Source organism: Leptonotus elevatus, chromosome 11, assembly GCF_054856555.1.
Source record: "Leptonotus elevatus isolate MCC_2025b chromosome 11, RoL_Lele_1.0, whole genome shotgun sequence".
In the NCBI taxonomy this organism is placed as follows: Eukaryota; Metazoa; Chordata; class Actinopteri; order Syngnathiformes; family Syngnathidae; genus Leptonotus; species Leptonotus elevatus.
The window spans coordinates 7,700,728-7,725,092 of NC_141249.1; the positions used below are offsets into that span (position 1 = coordinate 7,700,728).

At 38.7% G+C, this 24,365-nt stretch overlaps 2 protein-coding genes and 1 long non-coding RNA gene across 4 annotated transcripts; 2 read left to right on the forward strand and 1 right to left on the reverse strand.

Moving 5' to 3' along the window:
- The first annotated feature begins 229 nt into the window (after positions 1-229).
- Positions 230-13,851, forward strand: LOC147165688 (dipeptidyl peptidase 9-like). Of its 2 annotated transcripts, XM_086090059.1 has the most exons (21): positions 230-354; positions 2,209-2,299; positions 2,835-3,079; positions 3,433-3,545; positions 4,898-5,071; positions 5,484-5,652; positions 5,734-5,844; positions 5,958-6,086; positions 6,579-6,640; positions 6,785-6,885; positions 7,025-7,202; positions 7,278-7,437; positions 8,238-8,317; positions 9,140-9,310; positions 9,520-9,655; positions 9,847-9,992; positions 10,159-10,305; positions 10,425-10,577; positions 11,287-11,429; positions 12,227-12,338; positions 12,724-13,851. In XM_086090059.1, the coding sequence occupies exons 2-21, from the start codon at positions 2,244-2,246 to the stop codon at positions 12,814-12,816; spliced, it is 2,679 nt and encodes an 892-aa protein (XP_085946185.1). In that variant the 5' UTR covers positions 230-354; positions 2,209-2,243; the 3' UTR covers positions 12,817-13,851. The 2 variants fall into 2 exon arrangements, with proteins under 2 accessions (XP_085946185.1, XP_085946186.1); XM_086090060.1 differs by lacking the exon at positions 4,898-5,071.
- Positions 13,852-14,236: 385 nt separating this feature from the next.
- On the reverse strand, positions 14,237-17,380 carry LOC147165689 (angiopoietin-related protein 4-like). The gene is made up of 7 exons (XM_086090199.1): positions 16,816-17,380; positions 16,621-16,731; positions 16,453-16,540; positions 15,327-15,440; positions 15,150-15,245; positions 14,790-15,071; positions 14,237-14,711 (listed from the first exon to the last, which is right to left on the reverse strand). The coding sequence occupies exons 1-7, from the start codon at positions 17,251-17,253 to the stop codon at positions 14,551-14,553; spliced, it is 1,290 nt and encodes a 429-aa protein (XP_085946325.1). The 5' UTR covers positions 17,254-17,380; the 3' UTR covers positions 14,237-14,550.
- Positions 16,018-22,339, forward strand: LOC147165690 (uncharacterized). The gene is made up of 3 exons (XR_015096565.1): positions 16,018-16,089; positions 19,666-19,849; positions 21,985-22,339. It is a non-coding gene; the product is annotated as an uncharacterized LOC147165690 (long non-coding RNA).
- Positions 22,340-24,365: the final 2,026 nt, after the last annotated feature.

Sequence of the window (24,365 nt, forward strand, 5' to 3'; positions counted from 1 at the left end):
ACTTCGCCCTTTCACTTTTCCTGACGTCACCATCAAGACTTCACAAACCACCCATTATTAAAAAAAATAAAAATAAATCAAGAGGGGTTGAATGCAAGTTTTAATATAATGGTGATTAATCTCAACCAATCTGAAGAGTTTCGACGAGTTGTCCCATTTTTTTTTTTAAGTTCAAAATGAACACCTCTTTCGGTTGTCTTAACATCCGGGTATTTGAATTCAGGTGACCTACGAATTTCTGGTACGTCACAGCAGCGAACTTCCTGCTGTCTTAAGTTAGCGCAGTAAAAGCTTTAAAAAATAAAATAAGTTGGCGCAGACCTCAACTTTCAACTGAAGATAAAGTCAAACAAGGTCAGTGTGTGCGCGGCTAAACCCCAAATGTGTTTCAGTGTTTAAAAGTGTTTCTCGAAAGTGGTGTTTGGTACATTGGCATGTTAGCACGTCGTCGCTAGCTGCTAGGGGGCCCAACAGACAGATTTAAAGTGACATGGCACGATGTTTTTTTCAAGTTAATACTTTTAGGTTGCCATTGATAGTTATTGGTGTGGACAGTGGGAATTCGTAGCTACTGTACTGTAATGAAATTATATTATGAACGAGTTGGGAGGCGTGTCAGTTAAAGTCCTTTCACTTTCACAACTACTGCACTGTATATCTTGACTAGCTGGAAACTGCTCAAAATAAACGTGTACTGTTAGCATCATAGGTATACATTGATCACTGATGGGCAAAGTGGGTTTCCGATTTTAACACCGCTGCTTTTTGTTATAAAGTTGTTGTTTTTTTAAACTTGCTTAATGCAGTTACTTCACAGTTACGCTTGAAAATACTTCATACTACATTTTTCATGCGTTCTCGGATCCCTCGAACAGCTTTATAAATATACATCATAAGTTATTATTGCATGACATTGGCCAAGTTTATATAGGCCTACGTGTATGTGGCTTCACAGTCATAACGGCCTGCTGAGGGAAGTCATAACTAATGTGGCTTGTGGCAACAAAACAAAAAAAGTCCCAGCGTAGTCACTCTTGACGTCTAGACGAAGCCATCCTAGGACCTCTAAAGTCAAACATGTTCCAGGATACTGGTAGACTCGTGGAATTGTTTGGATTTCAAAAACAATTATTTATATAAGAACTACTCTTCCATTAGGGGCCATGTTTGAAGTTACATTTTCATTTTAATGTTCTTAATTGTCACATCAAGCACAATATCACTGGCAACTTTTAATGGCTTATGGAACAATGCAAAGGTGAATTGAGTCACGTTTATAATTTTGATGTTTTTGTCACTTAAGTGAACAATGTTAACAAGTATTGCCATTGATTCTTTTTGTCAAATTACAAATTGTGTGACCTTCAGGGGTGTTTGACGTCTGAGTTTTCACTTTACCAGTGGGATAATTAAGTTAATGACTGATGGTGATGCTTGCAATATTTTACATGTCTGTGTTTGGGTCAACAACTTTTAAAAGAAATATGCATGTCAACACTTGACAAAGCAAAGTTTGTTGGGCCATAGAGAAAAGCAATGGATGGTCCCAAGAAATACAAATTAGCCTTTAATTACACTAAACTATTCATACATATTCATGCATTTATGAATCTGAAATACTATGAACCCCACTGTACCATTTATACGTTAAACTTAATGCTGGAACGTCAAAATATTTTTGTGCATTGTAAAAAAATCTTCAAAGGTCACAATCTATTTTATGCCTCCAATACTAAGTCACGTTTTTGACATATCTGATAATGCATGAATTTCCTGTTCTGGAAATGACCTCTAGTTGGAACTTTGTATCCAGTCCCAGGCAACAGAACAGTTTGCAGTATGCAGGGCTTAGTAAAATGTGTAGTGAATGTGTTACATTTGGCAGAGTACCGACACAGACGTGGAAGTGTCTGCGTCACGCAGCAGTCACACAAAGTCAGACTCCAAAAGATCACCTTGCTGTGGACTTGAGCGCAGAGCTAAGCTGAAGCGTAGTAGAGCCACGATGAAGCAGCACGCGGACATCTTTTCTGAACGGGCCCGTCACTACAGTAACGGAAACAGTTTACCTGTCGATAGCATGTGAGCTTAGATTAGAACAGATATGTTTTGTGTAATGTTTCAGTTAGACCAGGTTCTTGTCATACTTGTGGTTTAACATATATTTTATTTGACTTGATCATCATGTATTCACCTTCTGTTCTTTAGGGAGCCAAAACTGGTTCAAGGCCATCGAGCAGTTCATGCACATTGTTAAGAGGCTGAAAACTGACGACAAGAAAGAAGACAGCCAGGCAAGGTATGGAAACATTTTCATTTTATCAGCCTTCATTTATTTCCTTTGTTGCTGTGGAACATCCAAATTCAAACCATTAGAAAACCGTACTGTAAAGGCAAAAGCAACGAATCACAAATTTAACATTTTCAATTATTGTGAAGTGCAAAGACAATATTAAAGCTAAAACTATTCAACTTTTGAGAATAACTAACAGACAAGTAATGGAGAGGGAAGTGTTACAAAGTCAAATACAGTAGTGACAATTTACAGGTAATGCTGGAGGTGTGTTAACACATCTTGTGCTTATTGTTTACCAAAAAGGTAAAAGGAAAGTAATCATATGCTCAATATATGCATCTACTTGGTGCAATAGTGTTGATTTTTCATTGGTCAAGTTGTAATGAGGAGCTAGGCCCTCTCCTATTTTGCTTTTACATCACTGCTAACCAAATTTGTACTTTTTGAGGTGACTTTTTTTGTGCTCTATATTTCTAGGTTTGTTATGACTTTTGAAGCATTTGACTTTGGGGGTTGCGATATGAATTTGTGTCCACAGCATTCGAGAAGCGCTGGCAGACATGCCGGTGGTGAACGAGCTGTCAGATAGCACAGAGGTGGTGGAGATGGAGGATGTGACTTCAACCCCCTTCCAGGTGCAAAAGCACACGTGGGTTGGTCTGCGGAAAATCATTCACGACGGTCGCAGGAACATAGGCATGCTCGTCAACAAGGCGCCATTTGAATTCCACTTTGTCCAGAAGGACGAAACCAGCACGCATTCCCATCGGATCTATTACCTCGGTAAGATGGATAAAAGAAAAGCTGGGGCCAAACACCATTGTTTAAATGACTGGTCTTTCTCAAGATGGGGCGATACGTTTTTAGTTTTTAGGTCTGGGTAGGGTGACCAGAGTTTTCCTGTAAGGAAATCTGCAAGGACCCCACGTTGGCATTTTTTAACATTAAACATGCCACACATGCTCGATACTTAACTTTCTTCTCTTCGCTGCCCTTATTTTTTAGTATAAGCAAGCCACTAAAAAAATGAACGATGGGCTGCAAATGGCCTACAGACCAGACTTTGGAGACTGTTAGTTTATGTGCCAATTTGTCAAGCAGCACATCCAGAGTTGCTTTGTTGCCTCATCTCCCAGGTATGCCGTACCGCAGTAGGGAAGTCTCATTACTCTACTCTGACATTCCTAAGAAGGTACGCAAAGAAGCCCTTCTCATTCTGACATGGAAGCATCTGCTCGATCACTTTCAGGTACGCTTGTTTTTATTTTAACACCCTTATTTTAGTAATAGTCTTTTTATAGTTTGCAGTCTTTGTACAATATTTGTCAAGATGCAGAATATGAACAAAAGTATTGGGACAGCTTGTCATTTCATCCACACAGGTGTGGCTTTTCTTTTGTTTTTAATTATTATAATTTTGCTGTATACACTAACTTATCCATTGCTGATATTTACTTAATTTTCTGTGTAACAATAACACAAGGTTCAGACATCACAGTTATTAGTATAAGTAAAATAAGTATTATAATAATTTATTTTCTATGGGAGTGGGGGGTTGATAACATTAGTACAATTTTTAACCATTGCTAATAACTATTTTTACTCCTTCTTCTTTTCCTTTCGGCTTTTCCCTTCAGGGGTCGCCACAGCGAATCAGTTGCCTCCATCTAAGCCTGTCCTCTGCATCCTCTGCTCTTACACCAACTACCTTCATGTCCTCTTTCACTACATCCATAAACCTCCTCTTTGGTATTCCTTTAGACCTTCTGCCTGGCATTTGGAAACTCAGCATCCTTCTGCCAATATACTGACTATCTCTCCTCTGGAAATGTCCAAACCGTCTCAGTCTGGCCTCTCTGACTTTATCTCCAAAGCCTCTAACATGTGCTGTCCCCTCTGATGTACTCATTCCTGATTCTATCCATCCTAGTCACTCCCAAAGAGAACCTCGGCATCTTCATCTCTGCCACCTCCAGCTCTGCCTCCTGTCTTTTTCTCAGTGGCACTTTCTCCAGACCAAACAACATCGCTGGTCTCACCACAGTTTGATAAACCTTTCCTTTCATTTTAGCTGAAACTCTTCTATCACACATCACACCTGACACTTTTCTCCACCCGTTCCAGCCTGCCTGCACACGCTTCTTCACTTCCTTTCCACACTCTCCATTGCTCTGGACTGTTGACCCTGAATACTTCAACACCTCCACCTTCTTGGTCTCTTCTCTCTGTAACCTCACTCTTCCACTTAGTAGTTTTTACTCCTTGTTGGATCAAAATTTCGACCCAATGTGCTGGGTCAAATCTTCAAACCAATATGCTGGGTATAAATGACCCAGCATAGGCTATATCCATTTTGCACCCAGCACTAGGTCATATATTTCACCCAATTTAAGTTATTCGAAACTGAGCAGTTTTAGGAATATACAATGGACAGTACAAAAGACAGGGGACATAAGGTTATTTTATTGGAGCAAATGGTCAATTCATGCCACTCTTAAAGTAGTGTGGTAATGTTTCCTTTTGTTGTTCTATGTTCCAAAACAAACTGATTGTTGGTTGGCCGGCATAATCACGAGTGTGTCCTGTCTTCCTTCATCTCAGGCCACCCCTCACCCCATCATTTTCTCAAAGGAGGAAGAGCTCCTGCGAGAGAGGAAGCGCTTAGGCGTGACTGGCATCATATCTTATGATTACCACAAGCCGACAGGACTTTTTCTGTTCCAAGCCAACAGCAGTCTGTACTACTGCTTTGATGGTGCAAATAACGATTTCAAAGTGGGTTCCAAAATTGTAGCACATTTTCAACGCCATAGGAAAAAACAACAACTTTCGAGTCATATAGACAGAACAATGCAAACTATTTTATTTTCTATGTTTTGTGCATTCCTTCACTTTGCATTTACAGACCTCAACAAACATTAACTCGAGGCTAATTTTTCTAAGCTTTAGTGAATATGTTTCAGATATCAACATAGACAAAGGAAGGTAACTTCCATGTACAATTCTGGATTGTTATGTCTTCACTGTATTAATTAATAGCAGTTAAAACATACACATTTTACATTAGTTAATTTTTTCAGGAATTGATGCATTCAAAATGGTCTTATAGGTTTCTTTAAGCCGACACTAACAAGTGTGCACATTCAGCTTTCAGTTTTAGCTCACTTGTTGCTCTTTTTGCATGCAGCAAGCTCCAATGGAGCCTTGTGAGCTGAAGAGTCAATGTTCAGGGGCACGCATGGATGCCAAAATCTGCCCCGCCGACTCAAACTTTATCAGTTTTGTCCACAAAAATGACATTTGGCTGAGCAACATCAAGACGAGCCAAGAAAAGAGGCTCACCTTCTGCCATAAAGGTCACAAAGGCACTTTCAGACAGTTTCACAATGTAACATTGCTTCAATGGTGCATTTAATGTCTTTGAAATGTAATTTCAGGCATTGATAAACCAAACGAGGATGCAAAAACTGCCGGCGTCGCCTCTTTTGTCACTCAAGAAGAATTTGATCGTTTCACTGGATACTGGTGGTGTCCAGTTGCGCAAGATGGTGAGCAAAGTACAAAATGTTGGCATAGTTTGCAAGCCATGTCTTTGTTAAGCTATTAAAATTTTATATGTTTGCCTTGTCTTTGTTTCCCTGCGTTTTTATTGATGTCTCAGAATCAGATGGTGGGAAAACACTGAAGATTTTATATGAAGAAGTGGACGAGTCTGAGGTTGACATTATCCACGTCCCATCTCCAGCTCTGGAGGAATGTACAACTGATGTCTACCGATACCCACGTGCAGGTACTTTTTTTTTTCCTAAAAAGCTTTAGTTTATGGATAGTGAAGACTTTTGTTTGATTGTTTTTAACTATCTCTCAGTTCTTGTAGCTCACTGGGCTACTTGTGATTAATGTGTCCAGCACTGTACAGGACACTGTTAAGTTTTATTTGGGGTTTAAGCTTAAAGCGTAAGGTCTAAGAAACATCTTACCGTTATTATTTAACGCATTTATGATGATTTTCCTTCATGAAGCTGTAATGTACCTTTACCCCCACAAGAGGGAGCAACCACTGTTTGTGATGCTTTGATATGTGCATTGAATGTGAATAGGAATGCCTGCAATTGTTTTCAAGTATTTTTTTAGATTTTAATTTTGACTTGATTGCTCAATATTATATATATATTTTTTAAACCAACGCTGACACTGATTAGCTACAGTAAGGCCCAATGTGTGGTTTTACTGTGTAATAGTAGTATTAAGTATGCTTGTGTATAACAGTGCTTATTTACAGGCAGCAAGAATCCGGCTATTACTCTGAAATTAGCTGAAATCAAGATAGACAATCTTGGCAATGTGAGTGCTCTCTTGTTTTGTGAAGAGTGGATGTTTCTTGTTTGTTTGTATTGTCGTTGTCATCCATTTTGGATCATTTTTATTAATCTCGATGCTGTCCAGCACTGGTAATAAAAATGATCAATAATTTGCCCCTCTCTCTAGATTGTCAGCACACAGGAGAAAGAGTTGCTCATGCCCTTCACGAGCCTGTTCCCCAGTGCTGAATACATCACCCGAGCTGGATGGACTAAAGATGGTCGATAGTAAGTTTCCGTAGAAAAAGGTGGAGAAAAAAACAGTGATGTCATGATTGTAGCTCTTACTAAAGCCGGTGCACCTTAACAGAGAGTACTGCCACTGCTGAAGTTCATATGGTGACTCTTGGTCACTCTACTCTCTCAGTGCATGGGCAGCCTTGATGAACCGACGACAGCAGCATCTCCAATTGGTCCTGTTGCCTTTGTCGCTCTTCGTTCCTGTGGACCAGGACAACACCGCCAGACTGGAGAGCCTGGAGGCTGTTGGGGACACAGCTCACCCGCTCATCATTTACCAACAGATGAGCGACATATGGATCAATGTCTGTGCTTATTTGGAAAAATATAGACCTCCATACTATTGACACAAGAAAAAGCTGCAATTTGTGTTTTTGTAGGTCCATGATATCTTCTACCCATTCAGCCAAAGCAGCGATGAGGAGATCACATTTATCACTGTAAACGAGTCCAAAACAGGTTTCTGCCACCTGTACAAGGTCACCACGCTGTTAGAACGTGGCAGTTACAGATGGACCACAGGCTACTCACATTCTGAAGGTATCGTTGTGGTAAATCTACATGTAGATCAGTGGTTGTTAACTTGGGTTTGGTGAGTCGGTCTCAGGGGGTTCGGTTGAGGTCAAGACATACCCCCTACTTGCCTGGCCTATCTGTGCTGCAGGGAATTTGGTGTGCTCAGTAGTCGACTTTTGACCGTTGTGATGTCATGTGATTTCTTTATTATTGTAATCTTTTCATATTAACTGTGTGAAGCAAAATAAGAAAGTGATCGGACAAATATATGCAATTTTAATTCACATGTGGGTGTTCCACAAAGTTCAATTCTGGTGCCTCTGCTGTTTTCATTGGGTTTCATCTTTAAAAAAAAAAAACCCAGCAGTGGTTATTTTAAATTGCTCAAAAACAGCGGTGGTTATTTTTAAATTGCTCTATACATACAATTGAGTTGAGTGATTTGATTCAGTGTCCTTAACTGCATGATTTGCAATGCCAAGTTGAGCAACAACTAGCTACCTATCTAACTAAACGAAAGGAACACTTCGGGAATACAAGAAGACAGCGCTTTCTGAATTCAAGGTGAAGAGAGCCTGATTCGATGAAAAGGCAACTCTCCCTGTTCATTTTGTTCACCAGTAAACTCTAGTATAGGCTTCTTTTTTGTTTCAAATTCAAGACATACTGTAGGTAAGGGCCTGTAACTAAGTCTTGAATTTGAAAAAAATAGTAATTTCTCAACAAGGTTATCAACCACTGATGTAGATCTAATGTTACCTTACTTTCCATATTAACTGATTAATTGTAAGATTTCTTCTGTTGCTAATCTCCACTATCCCCAGACAATTTCAAATGTCCAATCAAGGAGGAGGTGGCACTGACTAGTGGAGAGTGGGAGGTGATGGCCAATCATGGATCAAAGGTTATATCTATTTACGTAAAGAACTACTCACTCACAGGACATTGCGCTGTAAAGTACATTTGCTTGTGGAGCAAACATTTACAGAGCAATGTAATAAACTATGCAGTTAAAATTAGTCAACTTTAGGGAAAAATTGCCCATAGCTTCTTATTACCTTGGAGGTGTTTTCATATGTGGAAAATTTGCACAATGGTCCTCCGTCAAATATTGTGCAGTACAGTGTTCCCTCGCTATAACACGGTTCACTTTTTGCGGTTTCGCGGAAGTGCAATTTTGCATGCTTTTTTTTTTTTTACAGTAATGTACCTATTTTATAAAATTTATGAAGGTTCAAACATTGAGAATGTTTAAACAAGAGAGAAATGTGAGAAAATGTAAATGAATCAATGAGATAAGTGTCTGTGTGGTGAGGGGTTTTAAAGCCCTAAAACATTTATAATAAATGTAAAACATAAGGCTAACTACTTCGCGGATTTCGTTTATTGCGGGTATTTTTTGGAACCTAACACCAGCAGAAAACGAGGGAACACTGTACTCTAAATTGTAGGTGTAAAAAAATGCAACAATGTTATTCTAAATGTAGCTAAACTAAAATTATCTGAATAAAATATTAAGGTGTATTCGATATGTAGTAACACTTTTGAATGTAAGCTACATTACAAGCTACTTAGGGTACTATACAAGTAATGGTGGTAGACGGAGTAAATGTTATAGTTACACAGTCTAACATAAATTTCAAGAACTTGCTCAATAATGGGCTGTAAGTATGATTCTGATAATTTTCCCTCTTTCTGTGCTTTGCTCTATTATGTGTTGATGCAGCGTATGTCCAGCCCTCAAATTTGGGTCGATGAGACCGAAAAGTTGGTGTACTTCCAGGGAACGAAAACCTCACCCCTGGAGCAACACTTGTATGTCGTGAGCTACGAGTCACCAGGAGAAATTGTGCAGCTCACTAAGCCTGGTTTCTCTCACAGCTGTTACATGAGCCCTGTACGTAAACACAACACACAAAAGACATGTAATAGGTATTTTTCCGTCCATAATGTCAGATGTTTGTACAGACTGCATAAGAAAATGAAACATCTATCAAAATCTGCTGCTAAACTTTATTCAGACAGAACATACAAAGTTATCCTGTAGAAGTTGTCGACACAAAGTTAGGGTGTTATGTGTTGAAACTCCCCCCGTGTTTGTCGCAGACATTTGACATGTTTGTGAGCCACTACAGCAGCCTGACCAGCACACCTTGCGTGCACATCTACAAGCTGAACAGCACAGACGGCAACCCGCTGCACAAAGTGCCGGAGTTCTGGGCAAGTCTGATGGAGTCTATTGGTACGGAATGACTTATCTACCGTCAATGTTTCCTTGAAATAGTGTTAAATATGCGAAAATATACGAGTATTTAATGCTACCTTTGAAAAGGTTTATAATTGCAACTGTAACTGTATGTCAGTTGTTATGACGCATTTTTCATGTTCTGCGAAGACTTCTTGACAAAACTATTCCCACGTTTTTACTTTCAGCTTACCCACCCGATTACGCTCATCCTGAGATTTTTAGCTTCATGGGCAAGTCTGGCTTTCAGTTTTACGGCCTCTTGTACAAACCAAACAATTTGGTCCCAGGGAAGAAATATCCCACTGTTGTCTTCGTCTATGGTGGTCCTCAGGTTTGAGCTCATTTTATTTGTAACAGTTACACGCACACATTATTTGATCGTATTAAATTTAAAATGTATTTTTTTATTTTTGCTGTATTCAACAACAGATGAATGCTCTTCACGCTATTTTTATATTAGGGCCTGTTTTGTAATGAATGCTATATTCCTTTTTCAGGTCCAGCTGGTAAATAACTCATATAAAGGCTTAAAATACCAGATGATGAGCAGGTTGGCGTCGCTTGGTTACGTTGTGCTCATTGTCGATGGGCGGGGCTCCTGTCAGCGAGGACTTAAGTTTGAAGGAGCTGTGAAGGACAAAATGGTATTTACCTCTGAATTCATATGAGAGGGAAGCATGCCACTTAAAGCAATTATTGATTCACTCTAGTGTTCTTATCAGAATTTGTGGCATACATTTAACTGTTGGTCCACTTTCACCAGGGTGAGGCGGAGATTGAAGACCAGGTGGAGGGTTTGCACTATGTAGCGGACAAGTACAAGTTTGTGGACTTGAATCGAGTTGCCATCCATGGCTGGTCCTACGGAGGTTTTCTCTCTCTCATGGGCCTCATCCACAGACCAGACGTCTTCAAGGTACTGTAAGCAAAACGAGCAGCTTTCGAAGCTTTTGAAAAATACATTTCCGAGAAGAACTTCATAGTAACTGTTTTTCTCAGGTTCCTCCCGACTTCAGACTTGTATCTTTTAACTCATTCACTGCCATTGACGGCTATAGATGTAAAAAATTCATCAGAACTATTTCTATTAGTTTAACATTTTTTCCACTTTTGTTAATTTTTTTTTGTTGAGTATGAAAACCTAGGAAATTTTTTTTTACATTTAGAACAGATATAACATTTATGATTAATCGTGAGTTAACTAGTGAAGTCATGGCATTAATTACGAAAAAAAAATTAATTGCCCGACGCCCCTAAATTTTTCTTCTTCTTTTAATTTTAATTAAAAAAAAAAATTATTATTGTATTTTTTAATAATCTTTTCTTAAAAAATATATATTATTAAAAAAATTAGGGGCGTCAGGCGATTAATTTTTTAAAATCATAATGAATTGCATGACTTCACTAGTTAACTGACAATTAATCACAAATGTTATATCTGTTCTAAATGAACAGTAAAAAATATATCTAGGTTTTCATACTCTTGTTAACAAAAGTGGGAACAAATTTGAAACTAATAGAAATAGTTCTAATAAAATTTTCATGTCTATAGCCGTCAATGGCAGTGAATGAGTTAAATGACTTTTTTTTTTAATGAAATAATAGAACGCTTATGGTGTCTTTAGGTTGCCATTGCAGGGGCTCCAGTGACATTGTGGATGGCCTATGACACGGGTTACACAGAGCGGTACTTGGATACCCCCGAAAACAACCAGAAGGGCTACGAGGCTTGCTCAGTTGCACTTCACGTCAACAAGTTCCCTAATGAGTAAGAGCATTCATTTCAAAATACACTTGGCTTTAGTTCACACGGTTATGCTAGAATACGAACATAGAAAGCAGAAGAAAGATCAATGGCCCACAACCAAAAGAGTAACTTTTAAGACGTTTCTCCGGTTTGATCTGTTATTTTCATTTAGATTTCTTATTTGAATTATGTATTGAAAACTGTAGCATTGTGGCCGGTACTCATTTTGTAACATCATATTTTTGTGTCCACATTTTTGTCTGTAAAAAGCAGTGGCGTAATATCATGCTAAGAGGCCCCTGTGCAAAAAAAAAACAAAAACAAAAAAAAATTACAATGTGGATAAGGGTGTAGCCTACTTTTTACATTATTTTTGTTCAGAAATTAATTGAGGCAACTCAAAATTCTAAAGAGTTCTTTGGCAGCTTTCATATTGAGCCTAGCCCAAAGAAAGAGTCGGAATTGCCAACCATTACCCTACAATGATGTTTAAAATATCATAAACTGAGAAGTAATAATAAATCCAATTTATTGAACATCAGCTAATAAAAATGCTCTGACAGAATGATAAAAAAACAACAATGAAAGGGGCAAATAATGTAAAAATGGGCTGCACATTCTTGAGACAATTGATTGCAGTAACTGAGACGTGCACCCGTCGATGTGTATATCAGTTCCTTGTGCGCAAACTGCACCAGCTATCTCAGTTTGAAGAGTGCCTTCTCCACACTGCTTGTTTCTCACAAATCCATGAAGTCATTTATGTTTGAGCACTGTATGAGATGTCAAATGCTGAATCTTGCTGGTAAACCCCACAGACCAAACCGACTTCTGATCCTGCATGGATTTCTCGATGAGAATGTTCACTTTTTCCACACCAACTTTCTGGTATCTCAACTCATCCGGGCGGGGAAACCGTACAGCCTTCAGGTAGGAGCATTTTCTCAAATGACATCTTTAATTTGCTGTTCTGGGAATCAATGAACAAATTATCCACTCATCTAACAGTACAAATTCAACACTGGTTTGGGAAGTGTGTAAAAGTATGTGATCATTTCCTGCTAACTGAACAAAGAAACTACTCACATTTACTTTCCACTCACCGTTTATGCTATTCAAATGTTATTTGTTTGAGAATGTCACTCAACAAACAGTATTGGCGATGTGAATTGTTTTGCAAATCCAGCTGGCCTCAAAATGGCATTTGTTCACTCTGTGTGTGTGTGTGTGTGTGTGTGTGTGTGTGTGTGTGTGTGTGTGTGTGTGTGTGTGTGTGTGTGTGTGTGTGTGTGTGTGTGTGTGTGTGTGTCTTTAGGTTTATCCCAACGAACGGCACAGCATCAAGTGTCCAGAGTCTGGAGAACATTATGAAATCACACTGTTGCACTTTCTTCAGGAGAACCTCTGATAACCTTTTTTTTCTTTTAAACAAGCACATTACTGTACTCCAGCATGGGGGTGGGGGCAGCTCTGCATCTGATATGTTAAATACACAGAAAAGTTTGAGCAATGTGTTTTTATGTTCCTATTTTCTACTTTTAGAAAGTACTTTTCAGTTTTATCTATATATACAATGTAACACAGACTAGAGATCCACCAGTATTTTTGTTTTTATTTTCCATTTTGCTCTTTCAATTAAAATTTGCACATCAACATTCCACAGGCCTAAACATCTTTGTTGACGAGGAGCTGCTAACTCAGTCGCAATATAGATGACATTTGAAAGTCATTATAATGTTTTGATCAACAAATAAATCCACCCCACAGCTCTTTGACCAAGGTCAAGTGGTTTGACAATTCTTACTCCCAAATAAATGCCATAATTGCATCAAATTATTGTTGCTCTGGTAATGTTTTCAAGCTCCAAAACAGAAGGCGCTTATTCACATGGAACTGCAAGATAATGGAATGGTTTGCAAATGCAATATTGTGTTTATGTCTAAAAGTATTGTATTTGTGTTTTCTCTGTGTTACAAACTTATTTAAAATAATCATGCTCTTACGATATGTTCATAATAACACCATCATGCCACATTAATCTTCACTCATTAAAAGGATATTGCCTTGTATTTGGTCTTAAGTTAGTGCCTTTCACACAACAGATAATTAACTCAGTGTGTCCTTTTCTCCTGCTAAACAGTGGATGACTTTATATAAAATCTCATCAAAAGACGAATGATATTTTTATTTAGAAATTAAAGGATTAAGAACTCTGTTTCTTTCACAAGAAGGCCTTTGTTACTTACTACTCTGATGAGCATAATCTTTACACACATATATATATATATATACTCCCCATTATTAGGGGAATTATGGCTGACTAAATCAGTATATTGTTTTGTATTTTACTAAGCAATAGTTACAAAATACTGAAAAATAAAATACCAAATGCACTTGTATGAGTTTTGCTGTGCTTTGAATAAATGTGAATGTCCACTTCTAACTGTTACTGTTTTCATTCAGGAGACAAGGCACCATAAATCTACTCAACACATAAACTCTCACTTTTGAACTGAGACTGCGCTTATCAGCTTGTATTTTCCCTTCAGTTTCTTGGGGGGTGGGGAGTGGTGGAGGAGGGTGACGTAATGCTCGTCCCCGCTGACATTTAGTGTTACAGTATGACACAAATGTGAATATGGGGTGGAAAAAAACAAGAGGTTGGCTTCGAGCACAGCCCAAATTCCAGCTCAGACCCCAAGAAAACTGAAAATAATAATAATACAGTTTATTCAAGCGCACATATGCGCACCGACACTCTGGCTGCAGTAACGCTTTAGGCCAGAGGTGGCAATCGTGAGTAAAAATGACAAACGCCACAAAGCATCTTATATTAATAACAACTTTTACTTTCATTCCGTTCTTACAAATGATAAACTTGAAAAAAATACTGAAGAAAATAATACACAACTTATAAAGGCCCTTATAAAGGGAATATTTGTTAAAGTCAATGTGACAGAGAAATCTTATGGCATAGCATAGAAACATACTTAAGATCATTCAGTGGAATAAACATGATAAATGTGCGTGCTAAGTCTGTCAGACAGTTTCATTCACAAGTTGTTCATCACTAAAGCTTGTTTTCTCAGCTTGCTTTGGTCCTCTGTTGTATTTTACTCTAGACTTTATTGCTGTTTTTTTTTTAAACCGGTGCAATCTTCATGAGAGTTGTCCTCAAATAGTTGTTTTGTCCCTTAGTGTCGGTCCAAAACATCCTCCTCGGCTGCCACCTGAGCAGGCCGGGCCCTCTGGGATATTTGCCGTTGAGGTTTGCGGCGCCGCAGCTGCTGAACCACCAACCTCCTGCAACAAAACGACCAGTCACAATCCAGTCTCTTGTTTTGTCTCGCTTGACGTGAACAGATTAAATGAAGCTCCCACCTGAGTGAAGCTCAGCACAGTTGACATCCGCGGCGAGATCATTGTCACGGTCGGCTGTGGAGAAAGGAAGACCCGAGGAGCCCGTCAGAATGCTCCCCCCCTGAACTCCAGACGTAGAATCTTGCTCGAGGTGGAGAGCGTAGTTTTTTCCCTCGCCATCAAGATGGACGCGATAGCGAGTCGTGTGAGTCTCTCTCGCCCTATCCGTGACCTCCACCTGAAGCAGGTACTGGCCTTGTTTGGAGATTGCGTGAATGTTCTCCAAGCCCAACCAAAACTCACCTGAAAGGAAGGAAATCACTTATTATTGACTGTAAGGTTTTGCCATACAATTTTGTGTAATTCCGAAGGTGGTCTCACCATTCAGGCTACCAAAGCCATTTTTGTAGCTCTCCCAAAGCTGGTTAAAGTTTTGGGAGCCATCGAGACGTTTCTGGATGACGGTCCATCCACCTTCTGTGAAGGCGACAAAGACAAGTTGAGTTTTCAGGCTGAATGTTGGCGATCAGAACAGGTTTAGGGTTCTTCTTGTCTCACCTGAGGTCATTTCGCAGAGGACATTTACGAGCTGCGAGTTCTGTGCTTGGATTGTGTAGATGCCGCTGGCTCGTTGCCCTTGTAGGAACAGATCGTGGCAATCTCGAGCAGAACCTGAACGAAAGCAACACAAACATCAGATGGTTGTACAGTACAATTCTTTAGCTGCTTAGCTACTGTTTTTGGTTGCTGCTATGCACACGTTGATGCAAAGAGGAAAGATAACATTGTTGAGCTCATGCAGCGGACGCTGATGCCCTCCTGTCTTTTCCTGACCTTTGGACTGCCTACAAACAGCCCTGACAGCATGTCAGGCTGTTTGCTTAGAGTGGCAAAGGTTTTAAACGTGTCACTTTAAATAGCCCATCCTTTTTGCTGGTGCTGAATGACCAAGGTTATTTTAGTTAACGAAAAAACTGGAACTAAAATTTATCGTTAACAAAATAAAGATGAAAATGCTTTTTAAAAAACTGAAATGAACTGAAATTAAAGTTGACAAAACTTACTAAACTAATTATAATTATAGTGAAAATGTCCTTCGTTTTAGTATTTAAGAATTACTTTAAATGTGATTTTAAGTAGTATTTATTTTCAATATTAATCGGAACTAGCGAGTTTGAAAGTGTGTTACATCAAAGTGACGTTATCAGGGCAGAAGCCAATAGGAAAGCACCTTCAGATGACGTCACGACAATTTTGCGTGCTTGACTTTTGGCTCGGCTCGCCTGCTTTTTCATTGAACTCAGTCGAACTGCAACGCTAGGTAAGAAATGCCTTGCTTTTTCATTTTACCACGGTGGTGATTGAACATTGCGCACTAGTAATGCACATTTAACTACAACTATTACTGAAACTAACTAAAATTAAACTAAAATACAAACAGAACCACCCTGAAAACTAATTAAAACTAAACTCAAAACGAAGTAAAAACTAACTAAAATGACAATTCCAAAACACTAATAAACCTGGTATGAGACAACGCTGTCAAAGGTGTATTGAACTCTTGGTTTTGTTGTGTGCACTACTGAGAGCTAAACATTTGATTGGAGCTCATTTGCAGCAGCACTGAAGAACTTCATTTAGCTTGTCCTTTAGAAAATATTTTTTTGCAAAATGATTTACTGACCTGTTTGGGTATCCCTCAGTGCCGAATCTCCCCTCAGTGTCGTCTCTTCATGCCTGCGCCTGAGGATTCTGACTCCCCTGTGTGCAACCTAGAGTAAAGGCAGTCTTGTAAGTCGAGATGAACAAGAGCGCACGCGTGCTTTCGTCCGGTCGGACGGAGAGGACTCACCTTGTTCTGCAGTGTCAGCAGGTGTAAACTCTGCTTGTCCAGTTTGTCTTGTTGCTGCCTGATTTTGTCCACCAGCTGGTCGATTCGCCTGTTCTGCGCTGCCATGGCTCTCTGGAAACACACGTCGGAAGAGACGTCATATAACTTTCTGATGAAGACATGTTTGCTTAACAACGGTAGCGTCTTTCTGCTCACCTGAATGAATGACTTTGTTGAATTGCCACCTCTGATGCTGTCATCCGTTGTCACTTTAAGCGCTTCGTCCACTCTCTCCTCGAGTGCGCTCATGCGTGAGACGATGTCCTTGTTCTGCATCATCACCTCCTTCACCTTCCCACCCATCCTTTCCTCCTCCTCCCATCTGGCCTTCACGGCTTCATCTTGCTCGCGCCGTTTTCCCTCCAGCGCCACGACGGTGCCGTTCAAAGCTTTCAATCGGCTGTTGACGTCCCTCATCTGGGTTTTGCTCTTGTCCACGTGCTCCTTCAGACCCTGGCCCAGCTGCAGCAGGCCGTGGGCCACCACGTTGACGTCGTCCCACGAGGCATGCTTGTCCCCGCTGTCCACAGGGAAAGCCGCCGCTGCGTTCAAAAGCAGCACGGGGACGAGGATGGCAGTCGGAAGCGTCTTCATCTTTGGCCTGTTTAGATTGGATTGCTCAGCTTGTTGTCTGTTGTGTGCCGCAGATGGAATTGTAAGTTTTTTTTATAGCTGAGCGCTGCGGCTTGAGGACTGTGTTGATTGGCCACAGGGCTTGGGAGGTGGACCCGGAGGAAGGTTTAGGGTGTGGAAACATGTCAGTACTTGTAAAATGATGCAAGCTGTACATTTCTGGGTGACATAAATGGTTGTGATAGAGATGAGTTTGTCTCAGTTTTCTTAAAATATTGTGGCACTATAGTTTTGAGAAGGTGATGAAATATTTTGGTTGATTTTTGTCCGCTTTTTTTAATGAACTGTGGCCCCTCCTGTTGTGTTTGTTTCTTAACAATGGTCATGTGTCAATGTGACCCGTTCTAATGTCTAATCAACACAAAAAGACCACATAACGTAATGTAATATTTTTAATATTTAATAAACAAACAAAAACAAAGGCAAGCCGACAAAATTCAACGTAAGTTTTTGTTCCCTCCTCTACGGGTCAATTTGACTCACAGCATAACAGGAGTATCAACATCAGCTTAATTCATTTCTTTAAAATATGTCACAAAAAATACCACATTAACATTGATGAAAAATATAAAGTACTATACATTAATCAATTTATTCATTTTTCATACCACTTGCCCTCATAAGGATCAAGGTAACCTGGTGGGTAATGTCTGGTCGGTGCTGGATTTCACTTTCCTTTCTTTGATCCTTCCTCGGGTCTCCTGACAACCTCACGACTCTAGCTGGATTCTGAAGTATTTGGTTTAGGTGAACGGTATGGGATTTTTAATAGGTTTTACGTGATTTAATGAGCACACACACGCACATACACACGCACATGCACGTACTCACCCACATACAAAATAAAAATTAATAAAAAAAAAACATTTGAGACCAATGATGATGACATGTCAAATCGGTAAAATTACCGAATGAACAATACTGAGGTCTCCAGAAAAAAAAAAAAGGATCAAGGTTCGAATTAATAATTGCCTGCAAAGTTTCAAAAACAGCTGACATATACTTTGTGTAGCTTTGCAATTCCATGTTAAATTCACAGCGAAAATTCCCAATAAAGTTAAAAATAAATACGGTCAACTACGTAGAAAAAGCTAGTAAATATTGTTTATGTGGATGGGTGTAGGGGGGCAGTAGCTGCTCGTTCACAAGCACGAATCCGGAATGCCAGAGAGAACTTTGTGAGAAGTAGGGGAAAGTTCATCCCGCAGGGCTCTTTACACCCTTGCTCCTGACATCAAAATCCCAAACAATGGCACGCACACGAAGACACGCACACCCAGACACAAGTCACGTGGTTTACATGCAGTGCAAATTCAGACACACATACTCAGTGGATTTAAGCAGACACAAATTCCATGATCGTGTCAAAACGTATTTTTACCAAGTATGTACCAAGTAGGCCTATAACTCAATAGGCAAAATCGTTTTTTTTTTTTTTTTTTATACAGTACACCCTGGCCCGTATATATGTATATGTATATATATATATATATATATATATTTTTTTTTTTAAAGCAAATTGTAATCCCTACAAAGTGACAGGTCTGAAGAAGTTCCTTGTCGGTGTGGTCATTGCCAACAAAACTTGCAACTTTTAGAGAAACAAACACGAGAGCCCTTTTGTACAGGTGTCAAACTCAAGGCCTGGGGGCTGAATGCGGCCCGCCACATTTTTGTGGCCCGTGGAAGCAAATAATCTGTCAACTTCTATGAGCCTTGCTAAAATCTGTACCAAATTTCAAATTGTCATGTGTAATAAATTGCCTAGAGAGTTTGCACTATAATCCTTTTTTTCTTCTTTTTGTATATTATTATTATTATTATTATTATTATTTTAGCGTAACTTTTATTTGGTTTCATTGTCATAGCGGCCCTTAAGGGAAGTAGTAACAAAAATTGTTAGAACCCTGGCCTATTGTATATCATTGTTGAGCAAAGTATGGACTGTGGGTCACATATGGGCTACTCCGTTCTGTAACCCGGCCCATCCAGCATTTACATTATCACGAGTCTTGTCCTATTTGTTGCATTAAAAAAATTATTTTTTCCTGAAGTTGGTTAATTAATATTTGGGCAAGTAAATAATTTGTTACAATATATATATATATATATTTAATATTACACATCATTTAAATGTGTGTATATATTTACATTACAGCATTTTAATTAATGATATCATTGGTTGATTAATCAAATCAAATTCATTCTGAATAGTAATATAAAAATAAGAATAGTTTTTTTTAATTGTTCTTCCATTATTAAAACAAACTATTTATGTTTTCTTATTTACCTATTTTAAAACATGCGTTATAATTTTCTGCAACATTTTGTAGCCTGTGTGATTTTTGTTTTGTTTTGCGTCCATTCATCCAGAAGAACAGTGGCGCGATGCAGAGTGCATGCATGGCAGTCCGCGGCGCTCACGTAGAGCACGTTTTCCTGCTGCATTGGCTGCATCGGCTGCATCGGCACGTATCCTCCTGCCTCCTCTCATGCCTCAGCTGACGTGAGGCAGAGCACGCTGGCCGTAGCTGATCACACAATGTTCCATTTGCACGTGAGCATAAGCTTTCTTCAGACAATCTTTTCTCTTTGGTGAAAGAAATCATCTTCATTCAAATGAGCAGTTTTGTCAGGTGTGGACTATAATATCACTATCCGTGTTGTTTTGCACAAAACCCATCCTTTTATACAAAACAACCCCAACAATTTTGTGTCATATAGGCCAAAGTAGTGGATCGGTATTGTTGACTCAAATTGTTTTCTTTTTGACTCAACAGTTTTTAGAATGTTGGTTTTATTTTGGGGACTGATGACCTCATCAGCATCCCATAGGCGACACTTGCATAAAGCAACAGGAAGGAATGGAATACTCATGTATACTTTATTTATATACTGTTCGATCTTGTTAAATTATGTAATTCTAGAAAAGTTTCAGTAGTAAAACTCATATACAGACTCATTAAACAGTACTTTTTTCTATATCGGAAATCATTGTTTTGTTTCAAATGTCATAAAATCATGAAATATTTCACTCTTTGAGTAGTGAATCAATATGTGCTTAACTTTTTTTGAATTGACTCCAAACTGTGTTCATCATTACTATTATGTAAAATAACATGAGAGGTATCCTGTCTGATACACAACTCATTTCCTAAATTTGATTTCCTTCCAACCCAGTACAGTATATCATAAAAAAAAAAGAAGTCACATCACTATCTGAGCATATCCTCAAATACATTTTGTTCAGATAAACAAAAACAATAAAAGTAAAAAAAAAAAATTATCTTTTTTTTTTATTGAGAGAAGTAAATACATTAATGCGTTAACAAGTTTGATTCCAATATAAAATATGTAGCTACATGGTCATGTTCTACACTGACTTACGCCACCAATTTAAAAAAAACACACACAAAAACTGACATCAAGCCCAAGGTTGGACAAACCTTTGTACTCAAGGGCCACATTAAATTTTTTAAATGAACAAATTGTCCAAGTCATTTATTTAGTTTGTTCATTATAATTAATCATTTTATACAATTAATTAAAAACATTAAAAGTACTACATTTCACCGGCGCTGGGCCGAAATCTCATAAGCCACCATTTAGTAAATTTCATATTTTTTCCCCCCAAAATCTATAATATTGGTCAGTCCATATCTGTGGATGTTATTTATTTGTTTCCCTTTAAAATAAATAAATAATATAAAGTGTTGAAAATAGCTTGCTCTCTTTGATGATGCAATGTTCATGACTTAATGGTTGAACAAACACGTCGTTTGGGGTCTCCTGAAAAGTGACTATTTTGGCCCGACACCAGCAAATACTTTGACTTAAGTTTTTTAATGTTATTATCATTCTGAGCGGCCTTTTGGTATCCTCCCCCCACACACACCACCATCTGTGCACGTGGTCCTATGTGGCTCCCCGTAGTGCTGATGAAAAATTGTGTCCCCCCCCTCAATTACCTAAGTTGTTCATCCCTTATTTACAACAAATCAACGAATCAGTTATATACTAATCATCCTATCATGACAAAGCAGCAGAATTCTGATTTCCCTAAAACATCATCTTTCAACATCATACCCTTCTCTTCAGAAAATAAACCACCCGACACAACCAGTCAAATCCTTCTGAATAATTTTTGATCGTTTTCATCCTCCAGAATATCTCCAAGGCATTCCCGAATTGTTGCTCATGATCCGCTCCATAAATGTCAACACCATATGTCTGTCCCATCACATCTGCACGTGCATTGTACACGAGCTTGTGTGTGATTTTAGACACCAGTGGGTTAGTGTGTGAAAGGTGAAGCCATCGTCACGTGATGCTCTGTTCAGCCTCTTTGAAAAGCTGCAGCTGGATCACAAACAAGAAGTCTGTACACTCCCCTAGCCACAATAATGCAAAAAAGATGGTCTTGATTATTGTTTTATACCAATGCAAGTAACAACTTCAGTCATACGCGTACAGATGAATCCATAACTATATGACAGTGTCATAAACATGAGCCATTTGTTAGTTAGTTAGTTAGCTAGTTAGTTGCCTGTGTTCAGAATTTAGCCGTGGCGTCCCACAGGGATCCATGCTTGGACCATCACTGTTCACTCTTAACAAGCAACTTGTTGTTCTCTAACAATTGGAGATGAATGATTTCCATTTTAAGTCTATGCCTTTCTGTGACTCTTCCAGTCTCTCTGTTGCAACCAGCTGATGACACTGTGTAACTCTCTGAGCTCAGTGGCCATTTTCTTCGGAGAACATCCTGTTTGAAGCTTCGCAATGGCGAGGTAATGTTGACTTGTTACAGTAGTTGTTTCCTTGGTCTCATGACATGTCAAAATGTTTACGTCCAATTAAATTCATCTGCATTGGTACACTATTAGCTAGCCGAAGCACAGACACGGTTTGTGTGTCTGTTAGCAGGTTTTTTTCCTTGGCCCGGATTGATTTATTTATTTCAATCTCAGTTAAGTTGTGGTGCTGCTCTGCTTCGTCAACATGCAAAAAGGAGCTGCTTGTAATAAAAGCAATTGTTTACATTTGTATGTTATTGAATTCACTGCCATGAGGAATTCATTTCCTCCTGGAAGTAAAAGCAGCTGCTATTTACACTCCAAAGGTTGAGTTTTCCTTCATTCATCACTTACATCGTGACGACCTTTTACCCAGATTCCACTCATAGAGTATGCATCCTTGTGTCCCAGCTTGTTCTGGGCCCTGTTTTTTTTTTTTTTTAACAATCCCATTCTCCAGCTTGCACTTTAACCCAGAAAGCATTGTTGTTGTTTTTCTTTTCTTTTTTACGAGTATACCGCTGGGTAACACTGTATTTACACAGTGACTACATTAAAACTCAAGTCAAATGAAATATTTATAATATTTATATATATTATTGTGTGTTCAAGTCTGCTCAAGACAATTCAGTTGTATTATGTAAACATGTTTTCATAACTCATCAACAGAATAGAGAATACATATAATGGCTGACAAGTCCAGCACGTCCATGTATAGAACGCTTTCTGACTGAGTAATTAATGGTCAACTATCGAGAGCAAAACAACGACAGCGCAACATAAGAGAGGCCTTTTGCCTCATAAATGTGCAAGTTGTGTCTGGACTCAGGTTAAGATAACGGTGATGCCAAAAGCATTCCTAATGATATGTAAGAAATATGCAACAACTATTTCAAACAGTAATCCCTCTTGCAGTTTTAATGGTTTGATCATTCCTAAAAATAAAAAAATTCAACGAAAAATTCCTGTTAATGATCCTATTGCATTGTTTTTTTTACTGGCACTTCTGCTAACCTTTGATAAGTTACATTTTGGTTTGCCCTATGACTTGCATCTAAATACTTGCAGATATTCTTTTATGGCATTCATACTGACCTCAGCAGCTGCATTTTTTACCCCTGCCCTCAAACACATTTTGCAATATTTATGCTTGCCATAACAATAACAAACATTACCAAACTAAATTCAATGATGTTTGCGCCATAATAGTCTTTATACAAATTTAGAATTCAAGAAAGAAGAGATGGTGGACGAGTTTAACTCATCATGTCACATTAGAACAATTATAAACAATAATTATTTATTATACTATATCAGAATGCTTATTTGATCTGCTATTAAATCCGCAAAGGAAAATTCAATATCAATACTTTCAGATAGTAAAATCCTGTTGGTTTGTTTAGTTCGGTGAGGCATTCTCTAGAATTCAGATATGTTTGTATGGATTACATGATAATGCAATCCAGTGCTACAGTAATCTCAGTAGCATTCGTCATCTGCTATTTCTGAAGAAATTGGGTGTGAATGCTGAAGAGTTGACGTGCACCCTGACGGAGCCTTTCATTTTCTGAGCTATGAACTCAAATTGAGCTTTGTTTCAACCCGGAGGCTTTCTTACTCTTTGGCGATAGTGGCGAACTCCCCACACCTTCCGTCTTGTTCATTAGCGTGCTTTTGGGCCATGACCTCTGCCGCGAGCCAGGTTCCGTCCTTCCCTCACACAATTTTGTTCACCTTTTACCTAGAAACCAGAAAAGCCGATGGATGTGGGAAGACACGCTGATCTCTGAGTAGGAGTTGCAATGGTTCAACTCAACCCTGATGAGGATAAGGATAAATGATGCAAAAAAATATATATATTTTTTTTTAAATACAGATAGTTTTAAGCACATTCCTTTTCTGTAAAACGAAGAAATGTATCAACTTACAGTCCTTTTCCAACCTGAGGACATTTTCAATGAATGAATGCAAAAATGCAATATACTGTACATAGTCAAACTTCAAGCTACGATTGCAAAGCCCTGCTGGATGATTTCATTTGCTGGCTCTTATACATAATCGAGCTGTGTCCGTATATATTACTACTGCATTTCTGAAGGAATTGGGTGTCAATTCTGAAGAGCTGACATTAAGATGGAATGCAATAGAACTTAACGCCCAATTTGCTGTAAGATAACATGGAATGCTGCATATTATCTAAAAACTGTCACTGTACATTTATCATAGTCACAGATGCAAGATGACGAAAACTTATCTATGCACCAAACTGGTTCCTTC